General features: G+C 39.2%; 2 protein-coding genes across 2 annotated transcripts in view; both read right to left on the bottom strand.

Annotated features, from left to right (window-relative positions):
* The window catches only part of LOC100369525 (3'-5' exoribonuclease HELZ2-like), a 30,028-nt gene extending 23,294 nt beyond the window's left edge, over nt 1-6,734 (bottom strand). Inside the window, exons 1-2 of the mRNA XM_006819170.3 lie at nt 6,507-6,734; nt 2,638-2,756 (exon numbers count right to left, since the gene is read on the bottom strand). Coding sequence (XP_006819233.2) covers nt 2,638-2,645 — 8 coding nt within the window. The 5' untranslated portion in view covers nt 2,646-2,756; nt 6,507-6,734. The remainder of the gene's footprint in view (nt 1-2,637; nt 2,757-6,506) is intronic.
* Nucleotides 6,735-14,525: 7,791 nt separating this feature from the next.
* Nucleotides 14,526-23,587, bottom strand: LOC100369673 (uncharacterized). Its single transcript, XM_002736923.4, has 3 exons — nt 23,489-23,587; nt 19,809-19,989; nt 14,526-16,386 (listed from the first exon to the last, which is right to left on the bottom strand). Exons 2-3 carry the CDS (start codon nt 19,943-19,945, stop codon nt 15,252-15,254), a joined length of 1,272 nt encoding a protein of 423 aa, XP_002736969.1. The 5' UTR covers nt 19,946-19,989; nt 23,489-23,587; the 3' UTR covers nt 14,526-15,251.

A 23,587-nucleotide genomic window follows, 5' to 3' on the forward strand; every position in this document is an offset into this window, starting at 1 on the left:
CCGTAAAATACCATCAATTTTTCGACTAACAATAGTAATGTAATGTGAATCACGCCAGGGTACGTGGTATTTATTTATTTTTTTTACGCTCTTTTTCCCAGGATCACTTATATTACAAAATGAAGACGAAAAAGTGAGCACTGAGGGCCTGTCAGTGTGCACTGGGGTATAGATCGGCTCCAAAGGCGAGACAGTAAAACGTTGGTTCGGGCATGGTTTACAGAGTTTGTTGCTGTTGAGGGGAGTATAACATTTTGAGCAGATCTCCGAAACCTGGGATGTTCGATTCTCTGGTGTACATGTCTCCGTGAGGTCATACACACAAGAGAAAAAAAGATGGTTGCCCAATACCGATTAACAGGTAATAACAGGTCATATTAATTGGAATTATTGTGGTAAAAAAGCATTTAGTCCGTGTTCAAAACACATTTTTCTACCATCATGCATTTCGTTCTATGTCCGTTCGCAAAACATTGCAAGAGGGTATCTCAACACATGAAACAGGGAACGAACTTAGACATTCGTGTATTTCATGATTGTAAGCTTAGATGGAACTTACTAAAATTTAGTTCTTACAGCCAGCTTCTACGCCGTTTAAAACGCTTTTAAGGAGATCAGAGTTGGTCATGCTTATGTGTGAACGCGATGGTGACATACCCGGATGAACAATTTTAGCAGCTCCGATTTGCCTATATTTGGCTACAGCCAAGGTGCTACAGCTCCGTGTACAGAATAAACTCACGGTATGGCTACGTCGAATGTTCTCAATTAGTGGACATATAGTGAGACAATTATATTCGTTCTCTTACCACGGAAATATTGCGAGTAATACTGCTTTACAGTGTATACACAGGTGATTGAACTTTGACCTCGGGTGGGTAATTGCAAACTTAGTCGATAAACGGCCGGAACAATATGCCAGTTTTCGATCAGTAAAACATTCGAACGCTGTAACTTTGATTCAAAAATTACTTTATTTTATGCTCAAAATGTTTTCAACTACGTTTTGTCGGTAATAAAATTGGAGTTTTTTTAAGGTGGAATTATTTTGTGATAGCAATGTTCCATCACAGGGAGCCCAGGAACTATAATCAACTGTAAGCCGTCTCTATGAGCGGGGGGGGGGTGTCGACTGCTATCTAGTATAAGAAATAGACAAGGAATGAAGGCTCCAGCCAGCTCACATTTTTAAAACTGGCCATGGAAAAAACAGACAAAAAAAATGAAAAATAAAATCCATAAAAAATACCATGTTTGAAGAATATTAGTTGCTCTTTCAAATTTCGCCAAATCTTTGCCTATATTTTACCGATATCTTCAGAATAAATCAAGAAAACTACACAAATTGACATTTACGAATATTCTAACGGTTAACGGAATGCTGGCACAGTTGGAGGCATGGCCTAAGCAGAATGTGTCAAGAACCAATCACAAGACTGGTTACGAACTGGTTCGTAGATGGAGTCATTTTGTGTGGGCTCGCCGGAGCCTTTATCCCTTTAATTTCTTACACTAGATACCCCCGTCCCCGCGTTCATAGGCTCAGTTGATTATAGTTCCTGGGCTCCATGTGGTTTAATGTCAAACGCATACTAAACCTATATATTTCGATAACTGTTCTTACAGACAAAAAGCTCTATTCTACGAACATAAGAGACAATCAAACGATACACAACAAACACATTCACTGTACAAAATAACAGTACCATAACATAAACTAGACAAAAAAGGTAAAAATTTATTTTTCAAAAGTAAAAATGATATCGATAAAATCAGTGGAATTACTGTAATCATTAACAATGCTGTTAAAATGCCCACATACACGTGATAGAAAAATATTTTTCTTAAATTAATATTGGAAATCCCCATTTCAAATACACGTTCTTTATGATGACTCGTTGAAAATTGTGAGAGGGATTTTGTCCCAAAATGTGTCGTATACTAGTATGTTATATTTATTTCAAAATAAAGGGATTGTTTTTTGTTGTTCTTTTTTTTATTATTTATTTGTAATATCTTTATGTGCTTCTCAATACTGAGTCTCGATTCGAAACCATTCAGAAAATATTCTACAACACTCATTGTACTGTGAAGTCCTGTTAATAGCTGCTGTGGACACGAATTGGGAGCCATGTTTATTATGTTCTATACGTCGCTAAGCAATCCCTGGTAAGGGCGGGGTCAAGGTACCTTTTTGTTACTGATCTATTCATTTTTTCACCTTTGGTTGGGGAGCGTGAGTTGGGGTGAAATATGGTGTCATGGATATTGGGTGATAAAGATTGTTGTTCGTCGTCTTTTTACAAATAAACTCGATGTGATTGTAACTCCACGGCGCGTATTTAGATCTCCGTCACGTGTTTTTTTTGTTTTGTTTTTTTGTTTTTGTTTCTTTTGTTTTTTAAATATCGTGGGAATAGATCATTATGCGGATCAGTAAGCAAGTGTTTAGATTACGGTAACAGGTGACATCATCAAACGTCTCCAGGTAATACACTAACGACATGGCGCATTTTTTTCAGATAATTATAAAGAAATATTCTATAGTATTTATATGCAAATAAAAAAACAGTAAAGTAAGACATCGGGAAATTAAAGCGTCACTCGAGCATATTACGCAATGGGTCGTCGACTTACCTTGCCATGACGATATATCAGTTTCGTTCTTATGTCCTAGTCAGAAATACCAATGTCTACCACGTAACAACCACGTGTGATCTATTCAAAAATGTAATCGCTTATGAGATCAGAATCACCTAGAAAAAAACATGTAACATTGTTATTACAAATACATATTCTATTCTCTTTGGTTGCAGTCAAATCTGTGCTACACAAGACTGTCAAAGGGCAGTTCAATAGTTTCATAGCAACGCATGCGTCATTGATGATGAGTTTTGAAATAACCCACCCTACACAAACACCCCTATTTATATACATACACCCGAGAAGCCTGAAGGGGTCGGGCATTTTCAAATAAATTTGTCCACCTGAAAGTAAAAACCTGTGGACTATAGTGGGGGATGTGGTAAGGTTGGTTGGGCATAATTTATTTAGTGTCTCTAATGATTTTTCTCTTCCCCAAATATCCCGAGGGGAGGAAGATTGGGGTTCATATTTATTAGTGTATAAATAGGCAAGTGGTAGGTGAGTAGAGTGGCCAATCACGTTAAATGACAATCAGTCAGTCATTCAGTCGAAATATCGAAGTCGCAAAACACAGTGGTCGTTACCTGACCGTTTTTTTTTTAGTGGTCGTAATACAAGTCAATATACCCATCGAAACCACATCGGAATTTGCTTCCTGTTTTTGCTGTTGTTGTTTGGATTCTTTCCTTCTGTATAACAATGTCTGTCGACGGAACTAAAAACCGTGGTCTGTCCTAACTTCGCAAGTTTGGTTACTATAGACTCTCTGTTAATATTTAATCGGTAGTCGTACCATACTTGGTCACACGACCTCTTGTCCTGATTATGTCACTAACTCTACACTTATTATATCTTCATGTAGATTAGTAATCAGTTTTTTAGTATATACATATTAGTAACACCCACAATATTGGTACATATGTGTGTAGATTGGTAACACTTTTATCATACGTAGATTAGTGAATAGTCCGGCATTTCGGGACTTATTTTACGTTTTCGTCAGTTTGTCGTAGCGTAAGTCGTTAATCGCAAAAAGTGCCCGCGGTTTACCAGTTAATAACCCCAACTTTATTGTCATTGTCTTATAAATGTCACAAATGATTAATTAACTGGTCGTTCTCATAGATCAATATTTAGTGCACATCGTGCAAAATTTCCTCGTAGAGTATAGTAAACATATAAGAAAAAATCAAACATGATAGAGGCCGTCGACTGTGTGGTGCAGGGGGGGGGGGATTGGCACGAGAGGGCGCCATCCGATCTGAATGGAACGTTTCGACGTCAGTCGTCCGTAGCCCACCGTCAAAGCAACAACGTCCCGTTTACGAACAGATGAAATCATTTCAACAATTTCTTTACAGAATAATCCTCAACAAAACTTAGAAACATTTCATAGACAAATACAGGCTCCAAATTTATGTCTATTGCAAAACAATTCATTCGACAACCAGTTTGATGCCACAATTTCTTGCTGGAGCCCGAGTTCTACCACAGGGAGTTGGACAAACTTATGTATTTTAATAAATTATTAAATAATAAAATGTTATATAACTTTTCTTTTACCCCCCCCCCTTCCTGGTATCGATTTTATTATTTAATAATTTATTAAAATACATAAGTTTGTCCAACTCCCTGTGGTTCTACGCGTGATTTTATTGCGTTCAAAACTGTTCCATTTCAAACTGCGCATGCACACACACTGTGGTTTCTCGAAATGCATACTAATTAGGTAACTTGTCACTGATAAAAGTCACCGAAAACATTTTGAGCAATTTTGAGCAATAGTACTAGAGTGAAATATAAACGTGCCTCTGCATTCTCCATTAATTTCGTAACTTGCTATGATTATGGTAAAGAGAAAACCTGTGCTTACTTTCAACAGTTAGCTGAAGTCCGATCGAAAACGTGTCTCAGAAAATACCTTTACATCATTTTTCCGATAATTGTTTTCAGCTCGTAACGATAGAATCAGTCAATTTAGAACTAACATGTATGCTATCGGAAAGCATTTTGGCACAATTTTACTGAAAAGACGAGTTTTTCATTGCTCATGAATATTAATTTATGCAAATAAGACGATTATTTTAACCAATCGTGTCATGCAACTCCCCCCCCCCCCCTGGTGTGGTGGGCGTTAACAATATTCGTCTAGCCATTGAAAACGTATTCTTTAGATAGGTGATTTTCCGTACAATTGCGAGATCTCGCGAGATGCATGAAAGACGCGCGTCGAACGTCTGCCGCAAAAATCGAACGATTTGATTTTGAACTAGAATTTCTTTATTTCGTAGCTTACATTGACCGGCCGATCTTCGACAGAGGAATTTTGCTTCCGAATACCCTTACTTAATTGAAATTGTCTATCATCAAATCTGGACAGCACATTGTTAAGCATGGAAATGCCCCCAAAATACTTTCGCGTTTGTCGAATCCCACGCGATGTTTGACGCGACTACGACACTATGACCTTTGTTTGTCCTGTTTTTACGTTCGATTTCACGCATAACGCGTGATTCTCGCAGTGTACGGAAAATGGTCTATTCACCTGTATTGCAGACATCTTTGAATGACTATTATTTTCCCTTTTAAAGTTAAATAATTTTAGACCGCCTTGCGAAAGCGGGTATTTTGTGTCCCAGTCGTATATCGTATTTTATCGTCGATGACAAAACTCGACTTGAACTTGACCTGAAAAAACGCAAAAAATAAGGAAATGCTACCATGGTTCATAACCAAAACCGAAAGCAAGCAACTGAATTTTATAGTTTAACGTTAAATATTTTCTGCGAATTTCGTGGTCATCCAATGTATTCATAATTTGAATAACATGGTAGGTATATTGACAGGCGTGCAAGATAATGTAGCGTAAATGTTTAAGGATGTAGTAGAGGTTATTGCTATTGCAATTGCATAGCACATTTCTGAAGTAACATATTCTTTGAATACCATCAAGTTATATATTTTTAGAAAGCTTATTTTTCAAATAATATGAAATAAATATTGCAACAAAAAAATGGTACCCTGTAATCACGCGATCACTGTGCAAATAGAGAGGTGTTATTTTCAAAGAAACCGAAATAAGGCCACAGAAATGATGTTCGCGGAATTCAGAGATACTATAGAAGGTTTGAATTTAATTTCCCAGTATGTCTACTGTTGCGTGACCTAGCTTTTTACCTCATAACGCTTTTTAAAAACATCAACAACGTTGTTTTGAAATATGGTACCCTGTTTCAGAGTTCACATAGGGGAGAGTTGTGTCGTATTTTCTAAAGTCAAAGTGGTAGACAAACTATCTTTGCCAGATTTCATTAGCAGCTATCAGAGAATACCTATGCCAAAAATCACCATCGTGGAGCAGCTGGGAGTCGAGATCAACTCTCTAGACTAACCCTAAATACCAATGTTCACTTAAGCGTGAAAAATCACAAAAAATATAAAACACATTGTATCTCAGATTTATTCAAAATACCAATGTTCACTTAAGCCTAAACCATCTATACAATTGTTTTTTCAAGTTAAATGCATGCTTCATATATTCGTATAAGAGAATATGGGAAAAATAGTAAATTTGATATTTTCAAAGAAAAAACCTCTACTACATCCTTAAAAATAAATACGAAATGTAACACTGTGTTAGCTCGCACAGAACACCACAGCGCGAGAATGTGCGTACACTGCGCGAGGTCTGTACACTATACTAGGAGTACCATTTCTCCATTTCTCGTCTCTGTGGTGCAATTTACTGACTACGCAATAGCTCCAACCAGCCGCATATATATACCGGATTAATGCCAACTCGTATTTTACTCACCCAGTTCCGTAAATTATTGTCTATGTTGAAAAAGACTTGGCCTTACCTGTGTCACGCTCTGTCATTTAATCCGTGCTGAATTCAAGTTCGTGCTCCAGTACCAGAGGCAGTCGCATCAATTCTACTACATTCGCTGATTGCTATACTAAAAAAACACGAGTATTTTCTACGAAATCGCTTGCCCAGGTACAACTCACTGCTTCATTGTATTCACCCAGCTGACAGTTTCCGCACCATTTGGCGCAGGTTTAGCTGTTGCCGATCTGTTATTGTTACCTTACTGGTCACGTGACTACTTATTCCAGGTAATTGTGACTCGTCGTTGCTCGCCCGCCGGTTCCAAGTACACAGGATGAGCAGACAAATTGATTAAGGTGTTCATGTGAAGGTCATGTGATTTTCTACGTAATCGTTGACTAGTACACTTCTGTTTACATTAGCTTTTCATCAACGTATATGTTATTCGTGCCCGTCCAGTTTGTCACATTCGGTTGAAATCAAGGTCACTCGCCGTTGTCTTACCGCCGTTGTCTTACGGGCCGCATCCCTCCTATGCCCCATGTAACACAATGGCATACGCCTGTGGCCGCCTACATGAAATCACGTTTATTTTTAGAAATTACGTCACGAATAAACAGATGATAAGACGACTGATCGAAGGTGAGCCTGCCTTCATTCAATTCCGGTTCAAACCAAACACTGAGGACAACACAGTATTTTATTTCCCTTTGTAAATGATGTCCACGATTATTTAACATGTAACGCTAAATACATATCGGAGTGGGTCATATTTTGGGTTCTTGTCAATATCGTGAAATATCCTGCCGGGCCATGTAATTAATATTTGACCATAAATTATACCAACTAAAAATTTGGAACAAATAATTTCTCCTATAGCGACCAATGAGTAAACAAATTATGTATTTACATGTAATACTCAAACTGGATTCCTTTATTTTATTTTATTCTTCGTTCGATGTTTTTCCCTGTATATATTATATCTGCCCGTGCAGAAATTATAATCAATGTATATACAAAGGCCCTTCCAGGTCAACGACACAGTACTTCACGCGGAATAGAAGATTTACAGCAAGAAACCAAAGTCCAAAACGCAGAGTTCGAGCCGCACTGATCAAATAACACAGCTCATGGTTAATTCACTGACACTTCCGTACACATATTTGTATATTTGTTGGTGTTTTCATTCCTTGAAAGATGACAAGTTTTGACTATGGATAATCAAGACGATTTTAAATGAATTTTAAAAACCTGGATGCAAATAGCTGACCGCTATATGGGACGCGTGTCCCAATTTGAAGCTATGCAAAATCCTAACGTTTAATTTTGTACAATAATAATGCCACTTAACCGGCTTGTCTATTTGCAGACTTTTTCAGTCGCATTTCACTGTCGGTGTTACTAATTACCTCGATCTTAATCATCTCTGTATCCTTGCACATAATAAAGGGCGCTGGTCGTCGCTCCACGCATGCGCGAGATACAAGACTCGTGTGAACAAAGATGGCGACTTTGACTGTTGCGCAGGCCATGGAGGTAAAAAGATGCGCAGACCAACAAGTAAAACTCAGTGTTGCCATAGTTTATTTAGTGATTGGAACTGGGAGGGGGTCTCTGAATAAAATATGATACGCAAGCTGAAGTAAAAAAAAACGCTATTATTTAGTTATTTGACGCGTGTACCGTGTTTAGGATCGAATATTTCAAAATATATAAATAAAGGGTCCACTATCACTTGTCTTGGAAATACAACGCGTCTACTAAAACGGACATTTCTCAGGCTGTCACCCCACATTTTTTTTCCCGCAATAAACAAACAAATCAAAGAAAGCTTAGAAAGAACTCCCATGTGCTGAGAGTATTGGAGACACATTAAATATAATTTGAAATTACTTAGCTGAAAACTAATTATGCAAATCAGAAAATTAACATGAACAGATTTGATTGTAAAACTAATGAGGTCTGCGCAATGTAACAAAAACTCTATGTACCAAGTTTAATTGAAATGTGATTAGAACCAAAAAATTATGAATTATTATGCTAATTGGGGAAATAATATGAACAGAGTTTTACCCCAAACTAATTAGGTTTGTACATTGTCCTAGTGCATCTTTGTACTAAGTTTCATTAAAATGGAAATTAGTACTTTAGATATCAGTGTGAAAGCTTAAAATTTGTTAATTATGCAAATTGGGTAATTAATATGTACAGATTTTAACCCACAATTATCCAGGTCTGTCTATTGTCCTACAGCATCCATGTATAGACATTCATTGATATGTGATGATTACCGTAGTACCTGAGATATCAGTGTGAAAGTTGGAAATTGGTTAATTATGCAAATTAGGTGATTAATATGCACAAATATTTACCAAAAACTAATTGGGTCTCTGCATAATTTTAGATTCATTGAAATATGATGATTAGTACTTTAGATATCAGTAGAAAAGCTGAAAATTAATTATGCAAATTAGGTAATTAATATGCACAATTATTTACCCTGAAACTAATCAGGTCTCTGCATAGTCCTAAAGGATCTATGTACCAAGTTTCATTGAAATGCGATGATTAGTACTTGAGATACCCGTGGAAAAGCTGAAAATTAACTAATTATGCAAATTAGGTGATTAATATGCACAAATATTTATCCGAAACAATCAATCTCTGCATAGTCCTTGAGTATGTAAGTACCAAATTTCATTGAAATGTAATGCTCACTACTTATATCAAAAGCTGAAAATTAATTAATTATGCAAATTAGGTAATTACATGTACTGATAATACCATAAAAACTATCAGGTCTGTGTAGTGTCATATGACATCTATGTACCAAGTTTCATTGAAATGTGATGATTAGTACTTGAGATATCTGTGGAAAAACCGAAAATTGACTAATCATTATGCAAATTAGGTAATTAGTATCCATGGATTATTACCAAAAACTAATCAAAACCTAGCATATGTTCAGAGCATCTATGTACCAAGTTTCATCAAAATCCAATGAGTGGTTGTTTAGATATCAATGGAACAGTCATAGAACAGCTAACAGCGCACACACACGCACGCACACACGCACGCACACGCACACGCACACGCACACGCACACGCACGCACGCACGCACACACACACACACACACACACACACACACACACACACACACACACACACACACACACACACACACACACACACACACACACACACACACACACACACACACACACACACACACACACACACACACACACACACACACACACACACACACACACACACACACACACACACACACACACACACACACACACACACACACACACACACACACACACACACACACACACACACACACACACACACACACACACACACACACACACACACACACACACACACACACACACACACACACACACACACACACACACACACACACACACACACACACACACACACACACACACACACACACACACACACACACACACACACACACACACACACACACACACACACACACACACACACACACACACACACACACACACACACACACACACACACACACACACACACACACACACACACACACACACACACACACACACACACACACACACACACACACACACACACACACACACACACACACACACACACACACACACACACACACACACACACACACACACACACACACACACACACACACACACACACACACACACACACACACACACACACACACACACACACACACACACACACACACACACACACACACACACACACACACACACACACACACACACACACACACACACACACACACACACACACACACACACACACACACACACACACACACACACACACACACACACACACACACACACACACACACACACACACACACACACACACACACACACACACACACACACACACACACACACACACACACACACACACACACACACACACACACACACACACACACACACACACACACACACACACACACACACACACACACACACACACACACACACACACACACACACACACACACACACACACACACACACACACACACACACACACACACACACACACACACACACACACACACACACACACACACACACACACACACACACACACACACACACACACACACACACACACACACACACACACACACACACACACACACACACACACACACACACACACACACTGCAAAGACTCCCATTTTGTGCTTCGCACATTGGAGTCAAAAACGAAAGAAAATAAAAAAAAAGTGTGAAAAAATTGCCGGAGAATCGTCAAGTTTGCGTTGTTTCGACGATTGTTTCCGATTGTTCTCCCGTCGGGCGTGCTTCCTGGTTTCACAAGTCAGCAACGTAGATTGATTACATTTGATGTAGCATAAATGTTGCAATTTTATCTTTTTTCACTTTTTATCTGGTTCTATTGTTAATAGTTGCTTGTAAATCCTATTGGAACTTGAAGTCGGATATAACTTAGAATATAGTAATAAAGTGTGAAAAAATGGATCTCATGAATTCCTGTTACTGTCACCGTTAAGTGACGTCACAGAAATCACGTAAAAAAATATTCTATTTCCAGTCGATTGGCCGTTGTAAATATCACGTGACAAACAAACGGCCAACCTGCCATTGGTCAGTCACCGTTAGGTCACGTCATAAATGTCACGTACCAATGTATTAAATTTTGATTGGCTGTTGTCATATCACGTGATTAAGATTAAAATGGCAGCCAGCCATTGGCCAAGATACCGTTAAAAGGAGGAATCGGAAAACCAATAGTGGAGATCCCCGATCCGCGGATCCCCACGCACAAAGGACGTCCCCGAGACCATACCCCTTTATGACGGATCTGTTCTGGTTTGGCGTTTTTCAATTAATAACTGAAACTCTACTTATTGGTCTGATCTTTGTCTTCAAGTGAGTCAGTTGATCCCCAAGTTTACTTCTCACACTTGCCAAGCGAGAAATTCCCCAACTTATGATCCGAACCAGGTTGATATATTACTTTCCTTTCGCCAAAAACTGAAACTACGACCGGTTACATTAGCTCAACTTGGAAACAGTATGATTTTAGTATGTATATAGGGTAGTCTATTTTACGTTTCAGGCTGCACTTGAAGGGGGTATAATTTCACAAAAATAAGTACGTGTTTAGAGGCTTTTTTTGAAAAGCTATACTTCAGCATGGGTACCAGGTCTGACGAGATTGGAAGGCATCGAAGGAGTCGCCGGCGGTAATTAGTGCACGTTGCATCCAGGTCAAACTTCATTATTAGATTGTGGGAAAAAGGAATCTCGGCTTCACCTCAGTTGACATTGAGCTCTTCGGCTCGATGAAACTGTATGTCCACCTCTGTTGGAGTCAACCTTTGTATATCGTCAAATTCTATCTACAATTAATAATGTTAGCATTTAGTCAACAGTATGTGAACTTTCTTAGTTCCCTGTCAAACTGTCTTTGGGGAAAAACTGTAAAATTAGATGCATAAAATGTCATTTCAGCAGTGGTTTCCATATACCACCGTGAATGAAAACATACTAAAAATATTGTCAGGCATCAAAAAGAGCCCCGTTTTTCCACCATATGTCGCCGAGCAAAATGTGAGATTGAGATATGTCCTTGCAATAGGAAACAACGGTAAAATGCTCCCAAAAACAGACAAGTTTTTCATCGTTTTTCTCTGAACCGAGTACGGTGACCCCAATTTTTTTTTTCATTTTCTTCATTCTTGTAACATGAACATGACATATTAAAGTGGGAGGGTCGTCACCTGCGCACGCGCGGGAATCGAGTCCCAAGCGACGATAACACACGCTAAAACGCAAAGGCTCATGGGTAGACGCTTGTTTGTAAACAGTGACGTTATCCGTGTTACCCTTCATACTACATTAGATTATTATCTTTGGGTCAGTTCCCCTCAGCTAAAACGATCAAATATAGTTACTATTTTTAAATCTGATCGCCCCTCACCTGTGGGTAATTATCGACCCATCTTCTACTATCACTGTTCTCAAAGACTTCTGAAGGTGTACGTTTTCCGGACAACCATGTCAGTGCAAATATCTCCACTGATCAACATGGTTTTGCTAACAGTGAATCAACTATCACACATCTAGTAGATTATACCGACTTTCTTTTTTTAGTGTTGAATACCAAAAACAGGTAGATGCGATCTACACAGAATTCTGTATAACATTCGATAGTGTTAGTCACCTCTTGCTTCTTCACAAAGTTTCCAAATTTGATATTTGCGGTAATTTATATTGTTGGTTGTCATCTTGATGACCGTCGACGGCATGAGTACCGGGAGGCAACGTTTCTGAGTGTTTTAGTGCGACACAGGGAGTTCCTCGGGGATAACTCCTGGGATTTATGTTGTTAGTTATTTATGTTTCACAGCTTAGTATATCTGACCATCTTATCAAAACATTGTTACCTCAACTCGCGATTGTGACAAGTTATAATCAGACCTCAACAAACTTGTTAATTTGAGCTGGCAACTTTCTCCTAATGTTTATAAGCTTTTCTACAAAGAAGAGAATTATTTCCACAAAGTGAATCCGTGGTGCACCCATTAGTAGAACGGGTATACGTTATTAAGTACCTTGGCATTTACCATCAGCAGAAACCTTAGTCACATCAATTTCATTAACCCCATTGCCCTAAAATGGATCTACATAAAAGCAAATCCGGTTATAACATCTATAGCAACATTTTTAGAATTACAAACAAGGGGGAGTGGGGCCATTAGACACTGGGAAAGTTAATATTTCTAGTTATTTCTAGATGTATAATTATATTTCCAGTAATTCCGATATTGATATTTTTTTCTGTGCTGAATAGTTTTAAATCCAAGTTATTTAATCACTTTACAATTTTACACATATACGTTTTTTTCTTTATAATAACTGTTATAATATACTTTATAATGCCCGTTGATCTGAATATTAAATAAAAATAAAAAGATATTTGCAAGTGCGATACCAAGAGTTGTGAGCCCAAAGTGAGAGTGAACTTGTTTTTTCAGGAGAGTACCTCTTGTACGTCTGATATTACAATTAAGTTTTATGTTTGAAAATGACCGTTAAAACCGAACTGTAGAGTAAGAATGTTGTATCTGCTAGATAGAAGACTCTGTCTCCACTTGAGGCGTGTACTACCATGGTAATATTATAGGAATGGGAGTGTGCCGCTACTACTTCCGTTCTTTGCTGTAGACCTCATTTTGCGTCACATTCCCATATACCTTTCCAATGGACGATCATGATATGTAATTATAACCAACATGCCCCTAAACCGTGATAGTCGTGATTAAAGCAACGCGGACATGTGTCCGTATCGGCGTCTTTTCCATTGAAAACACTAATCTTCGTTGTTCCCCAATTGGACTTCGGAGAGGATGGGGAGATGGCTTTTCACTGCTGCAGGGCAACTAGTTTCCGGGAGTAGTAATGAATGGTTTTGGGGGATTAATATATGTATATACTCGCTTGCAGGTTGAGGGTCTAAGCTGGAATTTTCACACTGACTCATTGTATTAGCCCTGGTTACAAGATGTGGTCAGAGTGAGCGTATTTACATTCGGTCGCCGGCTGCCCACTCAAACACCGCCATGGATCTTGCATTTGTGCCAACCCTTCCTCTAAAAGAAGTTTGTTGCATGTCTAATTGAACTAAAAACTGGCACATTTCAGTATTATTTAGGTATTTCATACACTCACTGTAAATTGGGAATAAAAAACAAACTGGCCATGTTTCCCTCCATGGAATAACATATCGACCAAACATAGTTTGGAGATCCATAGCGACAACACGTATCACAGCCACGATTACACAAAGATTACACATATCGAAAAGAAGCACAGATCTCTCAGAATTCTAATGGTGGTGTGTAACCTATAGACACCAGGGTATCCATTCATACTCGCCAAAATTACGGAACATAACTACTTTAAGATCAGGTCATCAAAAGAAAATAATGAGATCAATGATAAATATTAGTAGATTTATTGCTAAATAAGATTATTAATGATCTACACAGTAGATAATTGTTCATATTGTTCGTAGTTAAAAAAATACGCAAATCCATGTGTCAATAAAAAAGGTTCTTTGGTAAATAAAATTCAATATAGAATTCATTAAAAAATCTCACATCAAAATTGATGTAATGTAGTATTTCTCTATGAGAGACGAAGTAAATCTGATACGCGGAGGGATATCAGTGAAAAATAATGCAAGGCAATAGACCTTTGTGAAAGGTTGCGCCCTCTAGCGATGACGATAAATAAGATTGACCGTATAGCAAAAACGACATTGCTTTCACTTTTCAACATTTCAACGCCAGTTATTTATCGTAAAGGCACTTTAATTGCAGTGTGGTATATGTACTCGATTGCTTTCGCCCACCGGAAATTCCCGATAGAATGCGTTTGACTTAGGGTTGTATAACTGTGTTTCGCGTATTGCATAAGTTACTGAGGCGAGTACTTTTACGCTAACGGTGACGACACTGTTACATACTAGTAGCATACGTAAGATAAACCAGCCACTGAACTTTATACCCCCCCCCCATATGCAATACGTAGTGTAAATGAATTTTGAAGCGTTGAGTCTCTTTAACAGCCGCGAAGTGTTGTAAATATGTGCAGTTTTCGTCGGAGACAAAAGGGTATTCCTGGCGTCTGCCTGAAATGTACCTGGCTATTCCGATGTGGTGGTTATTTGTTGAAAAAGAGCCTTTTTTGCTCCAAGAATATTTCCTGTGCCTTTTGGTAAATCTTTAAGTCATAATATAAAGCATCAAACACCTCGGGGTCGGAATAGAGTTGTTTTCTCAGGTCTGCGACGATTTCATTTCTTTGTTTGTGCGTTCGTATTTCACCTTCGGCTATGTACGGGTTGTAATTCAGCTCTTGTCCCGAGCACTGGGAGAACGGTAACTGATATGCGCCCTCTAGCAGTTGCAAGGTAATATCGTATTCAGAATTGATGCCAATCATAGCGAACCAGTCTTCGAGATTTTCTAGCACGTAATCTAAAACATTCGCTTTGTCTACTGTCGTCATCGCATGGCTCAACATCAGTTCGTTCCGATACCAACACGGAATTTGTCGCGGGGCTTCTGGAATCCCTTTCTTCACTCTCAGGGCGTCGATGGCGCCATCGAACTTGTCCGTGCAGTACTCTGGATTGTAAATCAATTGGCGAAAGAAGAAACTCCCTTGAAACTTGGCCCATTCACGCAGACTGACTTTCGTTGCGTCTCGTATTTGGCAGTGGAGCTCATTTCGCACCTTACAATATTCGTATGATGATATCGCTCTCTCGAACGGGTCCCTTAAAATTGTGATATAGCTACACGCATGCGTGGTATAATCACATTGTCGAAACGTGTGTCCCCCTGCGTAGAATTTGTGAAATACCCGCACAGTCGCTGTGTCCATGCTTTGGTAATAGTTTCCAGCATTTACATCGCAGATGATAAACGGATCGTCCGCCCCGATACTGGGCGCCATATTTTTCATACACATTTTTAACGTGCTCCCGCCAGACTTCTGGTTGTGTACGAACGCGATGTAGGCATCTTGGTATAGTTGCTTAGAATGTCGCGAGGCGTTGCGTTTAGTGTAGAAATTAGGGAGATAATTTTTCCTCACCAGCCAAGGAAATCGTGTAGATATTTCTAATGAAAGGTTGCGTTTGGTATTTGTTGCACTGGGGATGTTTCTACCACGTGATCTTAATTCTTTGTTGTTGTCCTGCGATTCGGAGCTGGAAGATGAGTTTGGTGACGTAAAAGACAGCCGTTTTCGTTGCAATGGATGCAGATTGTCGGCTGACATTTGAGCATTCCTGTATATGATAAAAAAAATATACAATCAATGAATAAATGCATTAAAAAACTGCTGAGCTTGTACAAGCTTGTAAATTGACATGAATCACGACAGTGTTCTTGTGAAGTTTGCATATAGTCCAGGTAGCGCAGGCGTGGTTCACACACATACACCTTCGCCGAGTCATGTTAGAACTTGTCGGTGGGGGCGCAGTAATGCGCGACTTGAAAGAAAACATTCGGAAGACGGTAGACTTGCTTGCAGTCTGTTGCGATTCCGGTGAAAAGTTCTTGAAAAATAAATATAAATTACGTAAACGAGGGGTGAACGCGAGAATCCTGTAACCGCGAAATCCCAACATGATTTGCTGGTTTCAAGTGAATGTAAAACTGTGTTGTTCAATTACGTCTAGTAATACTGTAGCTGGGCTCTCGCTCGAATTGTGAACATGACGCGAACAGTCAGCCGCTCATGTTTACCCAAATTTGTACAAAGCTACTGCGCATTTTCATACGTTCATGGTTTTATATGTCCAAATTTGCTTGCAAACACTAATGGTATTGTATATCAAATAGACTAACATTATTTCACTTTCTCTGTAACAAGCTCGAAAAAATAGCAACTAACTACAAACAATGACGTCATAATGGCGGATAATTATGACGCAGTCGGACAAAACTACTACGTGGACACAGAAACGCGCAAATAGTTTACCCGAGTTTATTCAGAGACGTGTATGGAACAAAAACGCGTTTCCGCCAACTGCGAGATCTCGCGAGATGCATGAAAAATCGAACGATTTGATTTTGAACTCGAATTTCCTTATTTCGTAGCTCATATCGACCGGCCGATCTTCGACAGAAGAATATTGCTTTCGAATACCCTCACTTAATCGAAATTGTCTATCAAATGTGTACAGCACATTATTAAGCATAGAAATGCCCCCAAAATATTTTCGCGTTTGTGGAATCCCACGCGATGTTTGACGCCACTATGACCTTGGTTTGTCCTGTTTTTACGTTCGATTTCACGCATAACGCGTGATTCTCGCAGTGAACGGAAAATGGTCTATTGGATTTTGAATATGGGTTGCAAATTGAACCATAGAGGGTGCTTTGGGGATCTCGTATCTTTTCTATACTAACATCTACTTTGAAACTGTTTTCAAGCAATGTCACTAGTTTTTTTGTTTTTTTAATTGTGTTGTTATAATGTTGGACTGTCAAGTAATTTCAGATTTTACTGTTCTTGGCTTCAAGCTGTCTACCTATAAAAACCTTAAATATCTTCGGGGCGGAGCTACGTCACCAGACGTTCCACGTTGCTACGACGCGCACCACTGTACATGCATTTCTATGCGCTCTGTGCGCGCTGCTGTGGACAGCCGGTCGAGCCGGTGAAAATTCGAGAAAACAACACAAACTCAACTTTGAAGTTATCCTGGACAACCAAATTTATATATGTTACACACGTAGGGCTAATCTTGTTACACTGTTCAGGGGAGTCTCAACAACCATCCCAAAGTGCCGTTTTCTGCGAGTTTTTGGCCTTTGTTTTCACCGCGAGGGTTGCCACAAGCGGTGAAAATGCCCGGATGTCCGCCCGAGGATAGGCAAGGATTTACATTCATTCATTCAAGTTATGTTTTTTTATTTATTTTTCATATCGCAGCGGAAAAAAGTGTTGGTTGATCTTGTTTGTTTCGCGGTATACCGGACTTTTATTTCATTGAACAAACAAGAGACTGCAAGTCTAGGCTGTATGGAAAAGATATTTTCCAATGCGCCCTCTATGTTTCAATTTGCTATCCATAATCCTTAGAAAATCAAATATGGCGATCACACATTTCTGTCCGATACAAGAACACTCCTCGTATGTGAAGTATATACACACAAACACTCGTTCATATATAGAAAACACTGAATTTAGAACACTTGTGTTGGAAACCATTTTATTAATTTTTCAGAAAAAAATTGATGTTCTTTGTTTCTTTCGCAAATCGGATAAGATTTCAAAAGTATGACCGAGATAAAAGCATACGCTGGCACAAATCATAATACACCAGTCTTGGGTTTGCCGGTGCGCGTCCTCTTTTCAGTGAACACCATAAACAAACGTAGTCACGTACCAAGTTGTTTCACAGGCCGCACAATTCGAACATTCAAGTGCCAATTAGTGTATAATAGTATGAGATACATACCGCGATTGGCAATGAAGTAAGATGTAATAAATAGGAGGGGTGTGGTTATGTGAAAAAATACGCGACGATATCTACAACCAACGGTGTGAAACTGAAATTACGTGAACAAATATGTTTTGAGCGAGTTCGCAAGAGTTTTTTCGAGTTTGTGACAGTCATGGTATAGCTCGGACATTCGACCACGGTACAGCCGTGATCATTCGTAATTGCCACATATTTGGGAGCCCAGTTGACATGGGAACGCGACATCAAGAACATTGTGTTTTTATGTTCAACTTGCGACTGTGATGAATATGGTAGTTATCAGAACAGTTGATAATGATTTGTGAATATGGTAGCGCTGAGCTGCGCTTACGACAGCCTTTTCCAGTATACCTCCTTAGTGTACAACACCATGACATTATTGGCTGAAGTATCAGATATGGTGGCATAGAACTCAGTTAAATACTTATACCGCTTACATCATCAGTTTCATCCAAAATATTGAGAGGAAAGTTGTTTCCATTTTCATAAACTTTCGACAAAATTAGGATTTCGTTAATGTACACTCATTTGTATTTTGTATAATATAACGTAAAGTGTTTGTTTTTTCGATATTACTGGATTACGAATGATACTAAACTAAATGTAAATTTAGGTTGACATGGCGGCAAAATGATCACTGAACTCTTGGTTGTTCCTTTCCCATGATACTTTTTCAGGCATTCGTGTCCATCTTCTTTGTCCTATCATCTTACATGTTTTGAATAAAACCATGCAAGGCAAATAACAGTAAGCTCTACAAAATACAATAATGACAAGCGTGAGTTGCATCCCCGGGTTACGTCACGTGACATAAGTGACCAATAGAAAGTCATAAACGAGTATGTAAACAATATACTAGTATATAAAACAGGTATACTCACACAACGAGGGAAACACTCGTTTTGATCTTGTCCTGGCATAACTCAGATGCGATTGTCTGATTTAAGCAAGAATCCTTTTGTAGTTCCCGCCCATTGTAAGATTGGAGAGCCTGGTATGTTTACAGGTATCTTCGCGACAACAGTTACTTTGTACTTTGACGAGAATAAATTGCATTGCGGCAACGCCTACTCAAGGTCAATATTGGCAGCGAAGTACTCGGCGCGGCGTGATTTGGACTGACATCGCAGATATGGGTCAATTTTGTCAGCCAGTGTCATGAATAGAACTTGAGCTGTTATTCTGAGATTAAATACCATCTATGACGAATGACTTACGTTTTCTTAAAAATGATCTGTAAACCGGCCTCCTCGTTCTTTATCTCTATCTTCTGTCGCCATGGTAACGAGAAAACGAGGCACACTGTGAAGATGGCCATTATTACGCTAAAGTACTTGACGCGACAATGAGCCATCGTGGTCACGTGCCTCTATACGATACGATACTCCAAAAACAAGTCTACAAGAAAGAGAAAAGAACATCATAGGAGTATAATTATAATGGGAAACAATCTGAAGAACAAAATTGCCCGCGTCATTCAATATTTACGTCATCAAGAATCAATTTTCTGAGCCTTCCACAACAACCTATTTATTTTATCGTCAGCTAATTGGATGACAATACTAGTACACCTGTGTTGCAACTTGAAGCAATGTTGCCTCCAAATCTGATATTGCGATCTACTGGCTTCCTGAAAGCAACATTGCTTTAAATGCAGCTGTATTGCCAGCCAATTAGCTGACGATACTGCTAGTTAGAAGTACGAAACATATGCGCAGCTACAGTAATGATGCTATACACTTAGGGCAAGGACAGGGTATATAACCGACAGCTGTCATCGCCCCAATCAGACACTAACTATCGAAGCTAATATAAAGCGTTTGATAGTCAATCCACGGAGTGAAAAAGGCAGTTTATCTGAAAGCCATACAAGACGTTGGAGAAAAGAAGCCGTCAAATTGATTGATATGATTGTCGGTAATATCACCTTCACCCATGCCATTTATGACGAAACCTTTATTCGCCACTCGCTCACGGGATATGCGAGTATCAGTATCAGGGTTGTTGTCATGACAACAATTGTGCTCTTTATCAAATTTCTTCAAAGGTAGTGGTAATTTGTGTACACTAAATATCATAGAACCTCTGTTCCTCACCCTAATACTCAACCTCGTGCACCTGGGTCGAAAAGGTGCGTCTGAATATATTATATATAGTTGCAGTGCAAACAAAATGTGTTATGTATATTATAATTGTAAAAACAAGTTTTGTGCAAACGTCTTTTAATGACCAGTTTGCAAAGTTGCGACGTGGGTGTCGTGTTATGACGGATAAACATCTTCGCTTGGGATTGAATGTCCCACGATCGGAGTGTTGATTGAGTGGAAGATCTTTTTTCATGTACTCTGGTTAGAGTGCGACTTGTACTCTGTTTATTGGGTTGCCTGAAGTGTGTGTATTTCGGAAATTGAAAGAGGTTTTCTTTTCGGGTACCCCTGTCTCTAACACAAAGTCATTCGGAGTCGGACAATAATTCTCAGTAGAAGACATTGGACTCAGAATACAAAAGGAGCCCATTCAGTGTTTGTATGATTGCATCTTGTAGTGAATAAAACGCGAACGGCAGTACCGAAGCAATTCACATATTTAAATGAGATGTGGTATAGACCATGGTGGGTCTGAATAAAAGTCAGCACGGAGCTATTTATTCTTAAAGCCCATGTTGTCAGTAACTCGTACTTGGAGGTGTTATATAGGGTATATTCTCTATAGTCGGACATGAGAGCTAACGCATTTATTGTCACGCATTGCATTCTCTTTGGGATATGATATGTTATAACCTTTAAAGGACGGCAGTCGTCGCGCAGCGCGTGTTCGAATTTCATGTAAATAAACAATGTATTTTACACGCGTTGTATACGTCGCTATGAGTCCCATATCGAACAGAACGCGGCGTGCCGACCCAGGTTACTTGCAAAAAATACTGACGGGTGTGTGTAGCTGGTTGTTTAAAACCCCTAACCCTTTTCAGACAGAATTAAACTCGTATTGTCTACCCTGTTCCAGACAATAAGCATAAATAGTACCATCGGGGATGGACTTTGATGATCGAATTGAATTTACAGAAAGAAAAAATCAGCTTCATTCTCCTGATTGTTGGATCACTCAATCTCTAGAGACAGTCTTTGGAAAATATGGACCCCTTTTCAGAGAGAAATAATGAAAAAAGGATACCCCTTTTCAGACATATAAACAATGTATTTCTAACGAGTTGCACATGTCGATAAGAGTCCCATATCGAACAGGCCGCGGTGCGACGACCACCGCCCTTTAAAATAGTATGTAATTACACGTGTGAGTGTCAGAAATACTGTGATACTTGGAAAAGGTTCAAGTTTGTCTAGCTAAATAGACAAATCTCCTGTGCATAGCGTATATCGCATTACGACACGTACAGTTTTATCGGAATACCAGACGATACTATTTACAACACTGTTTTGATTCTTTTTAATGTTGGGCCCGTAACATCCTGTTAGTGGATGAGTGAACAGATATACAGGGACGACCAACAATTTCATGCCGCACTGACAGTCTCCTCTATCACATACACGTACGAACGTCGCACACTGAAATGTCGATTTGCCGACTAGTTTTGTTTATGTGAAAAATTTAAAATACTGAATTGAAATGGCGCCGTGAAATGGTATTTCTCGTTACCGCCATTGTTAAGAGACACTAGTTGAAAAAACACAATTTCATGTATTAAACATTAGTAGAATGAATTATTGTTGCAAATCGCACTAACAAACATAGTCTTCCTCCTAAGGAGTAAAGCTCGTGCCTAATGTTTACATTTTATAGCCGATACTGTATTTTAGAATTTATTCCGAGATGGACTGAGTAGAAAGCTCAAAACAATGTACAACTGTGCGTAAAAAAACATAGATGACACGTTCATAATCAGCTGTTCGAATCAATTCACGTCCACGTACGCATATCGTTGAAAGCAGACAGTCATATACGAGTGGTAAATGTCACTGTCAGAACGGCGCTTCACTGTGGGAATATTTAAACAGGACTGGAGAATGAACGCATGGGGTATCAGGGAATACAACGATACCAACAACTATGAATCAAAACTTGGTATTGTCGCGATTAGTGTAAGTGGCAGGAATATTTCTCGGGTTGAGCAAATAATAGTATCTCTAGGGTGATTTTTTTTTTTCTTTTTTTTTTTTTTTTTTTGAGGAAGCAAAAATCATCACATCCGTTTAAAACGCCGCTTTTAATGATAACTGTAAAGTCCGAATGAATAAACGCAGGGGACTGTTTGCGTTAGGTATCAGGGAATACATGGAGCACCAAAAACAATATCTCCAAAGTGAATATTCACGCGATTAGAGCAGTTAACCAAACCACTAGTAGGCAGTCACGGCATTTGCATTTATGGAAAAAAAATATTATGTACGGGGCAATCTTTAAAAAAAATCACGACGGCTGAAAAGTACTGGCATAGTCCGAACACGACCAGTGCTGCTGTCACGGTTTAAGCTAAGATTGAGCTAAGAATAGATAACATTAGCGTTTGGAAAGTAATCGTATAATTGGTCAAGAACTCGTACACGCGATCCGAATCAACAGAGGTGACGGTGTCAGCTATTTGGTGTGTGGTTCAATTATCCCAGTGTGATCGACGTGCTGTCAGGACTACGGGCTTAGCAAACCCGAGGACAGCAGTATTCGTGTCTAGCGACCCCGATTGTCTGTTATTCACTCAATTGATTGTTCTATGTACTGTCTTTCCTTCAATGCCAGAATACAACACACAGTGTACCTTGACGTAACGTCAACGGGCGGATGTTTCAGCGTCTTCTACACCGATAGAAGTGATTATCGACTTCCACTTGCGTCCTGATAAACACACATACGACTCGCCTCCTCGGCTGAAATGACCTACCTGTAACTTACAGTACTATATAAAAGACGACGCCTTGGTAGATACGTAAGCATGTAAACTCCCTGTCTTGAACTTTTCTGTTTCTCAACAACGCTTGAA

Source organism: Saccoglossus kowalevskii, chromosome 22 (assembly GCF_978046115.1).
Source record: "Saccoglossus kowalevskii chromosome 22, keSacKowa6.1, whole genome shotgun sequence".
NCBI lineage: Eukaryota > Metazoa > Hemichordata > Enteropneusta > Harrimaniidae > Saccoglossus > Saccoglossus kowalevskii.

Bases quoted from the DNA above. Each gene is read 5' to 3' on its own strand.
- LOC100369673 (XM_002736923.4), bottom strand. From the start codon at position 19,945: ATGGCTCATTGTCGCGTCAAGTACTTTAGCGTAATAATGGCCATCTTC. The intron at 16,387-19,808 runs GTAAGTCATTCG...TATCATATACAG, and splicing joins CAGATCATTTTTAAGAAAAC to GAATGCTCAAATGTCAGCCG.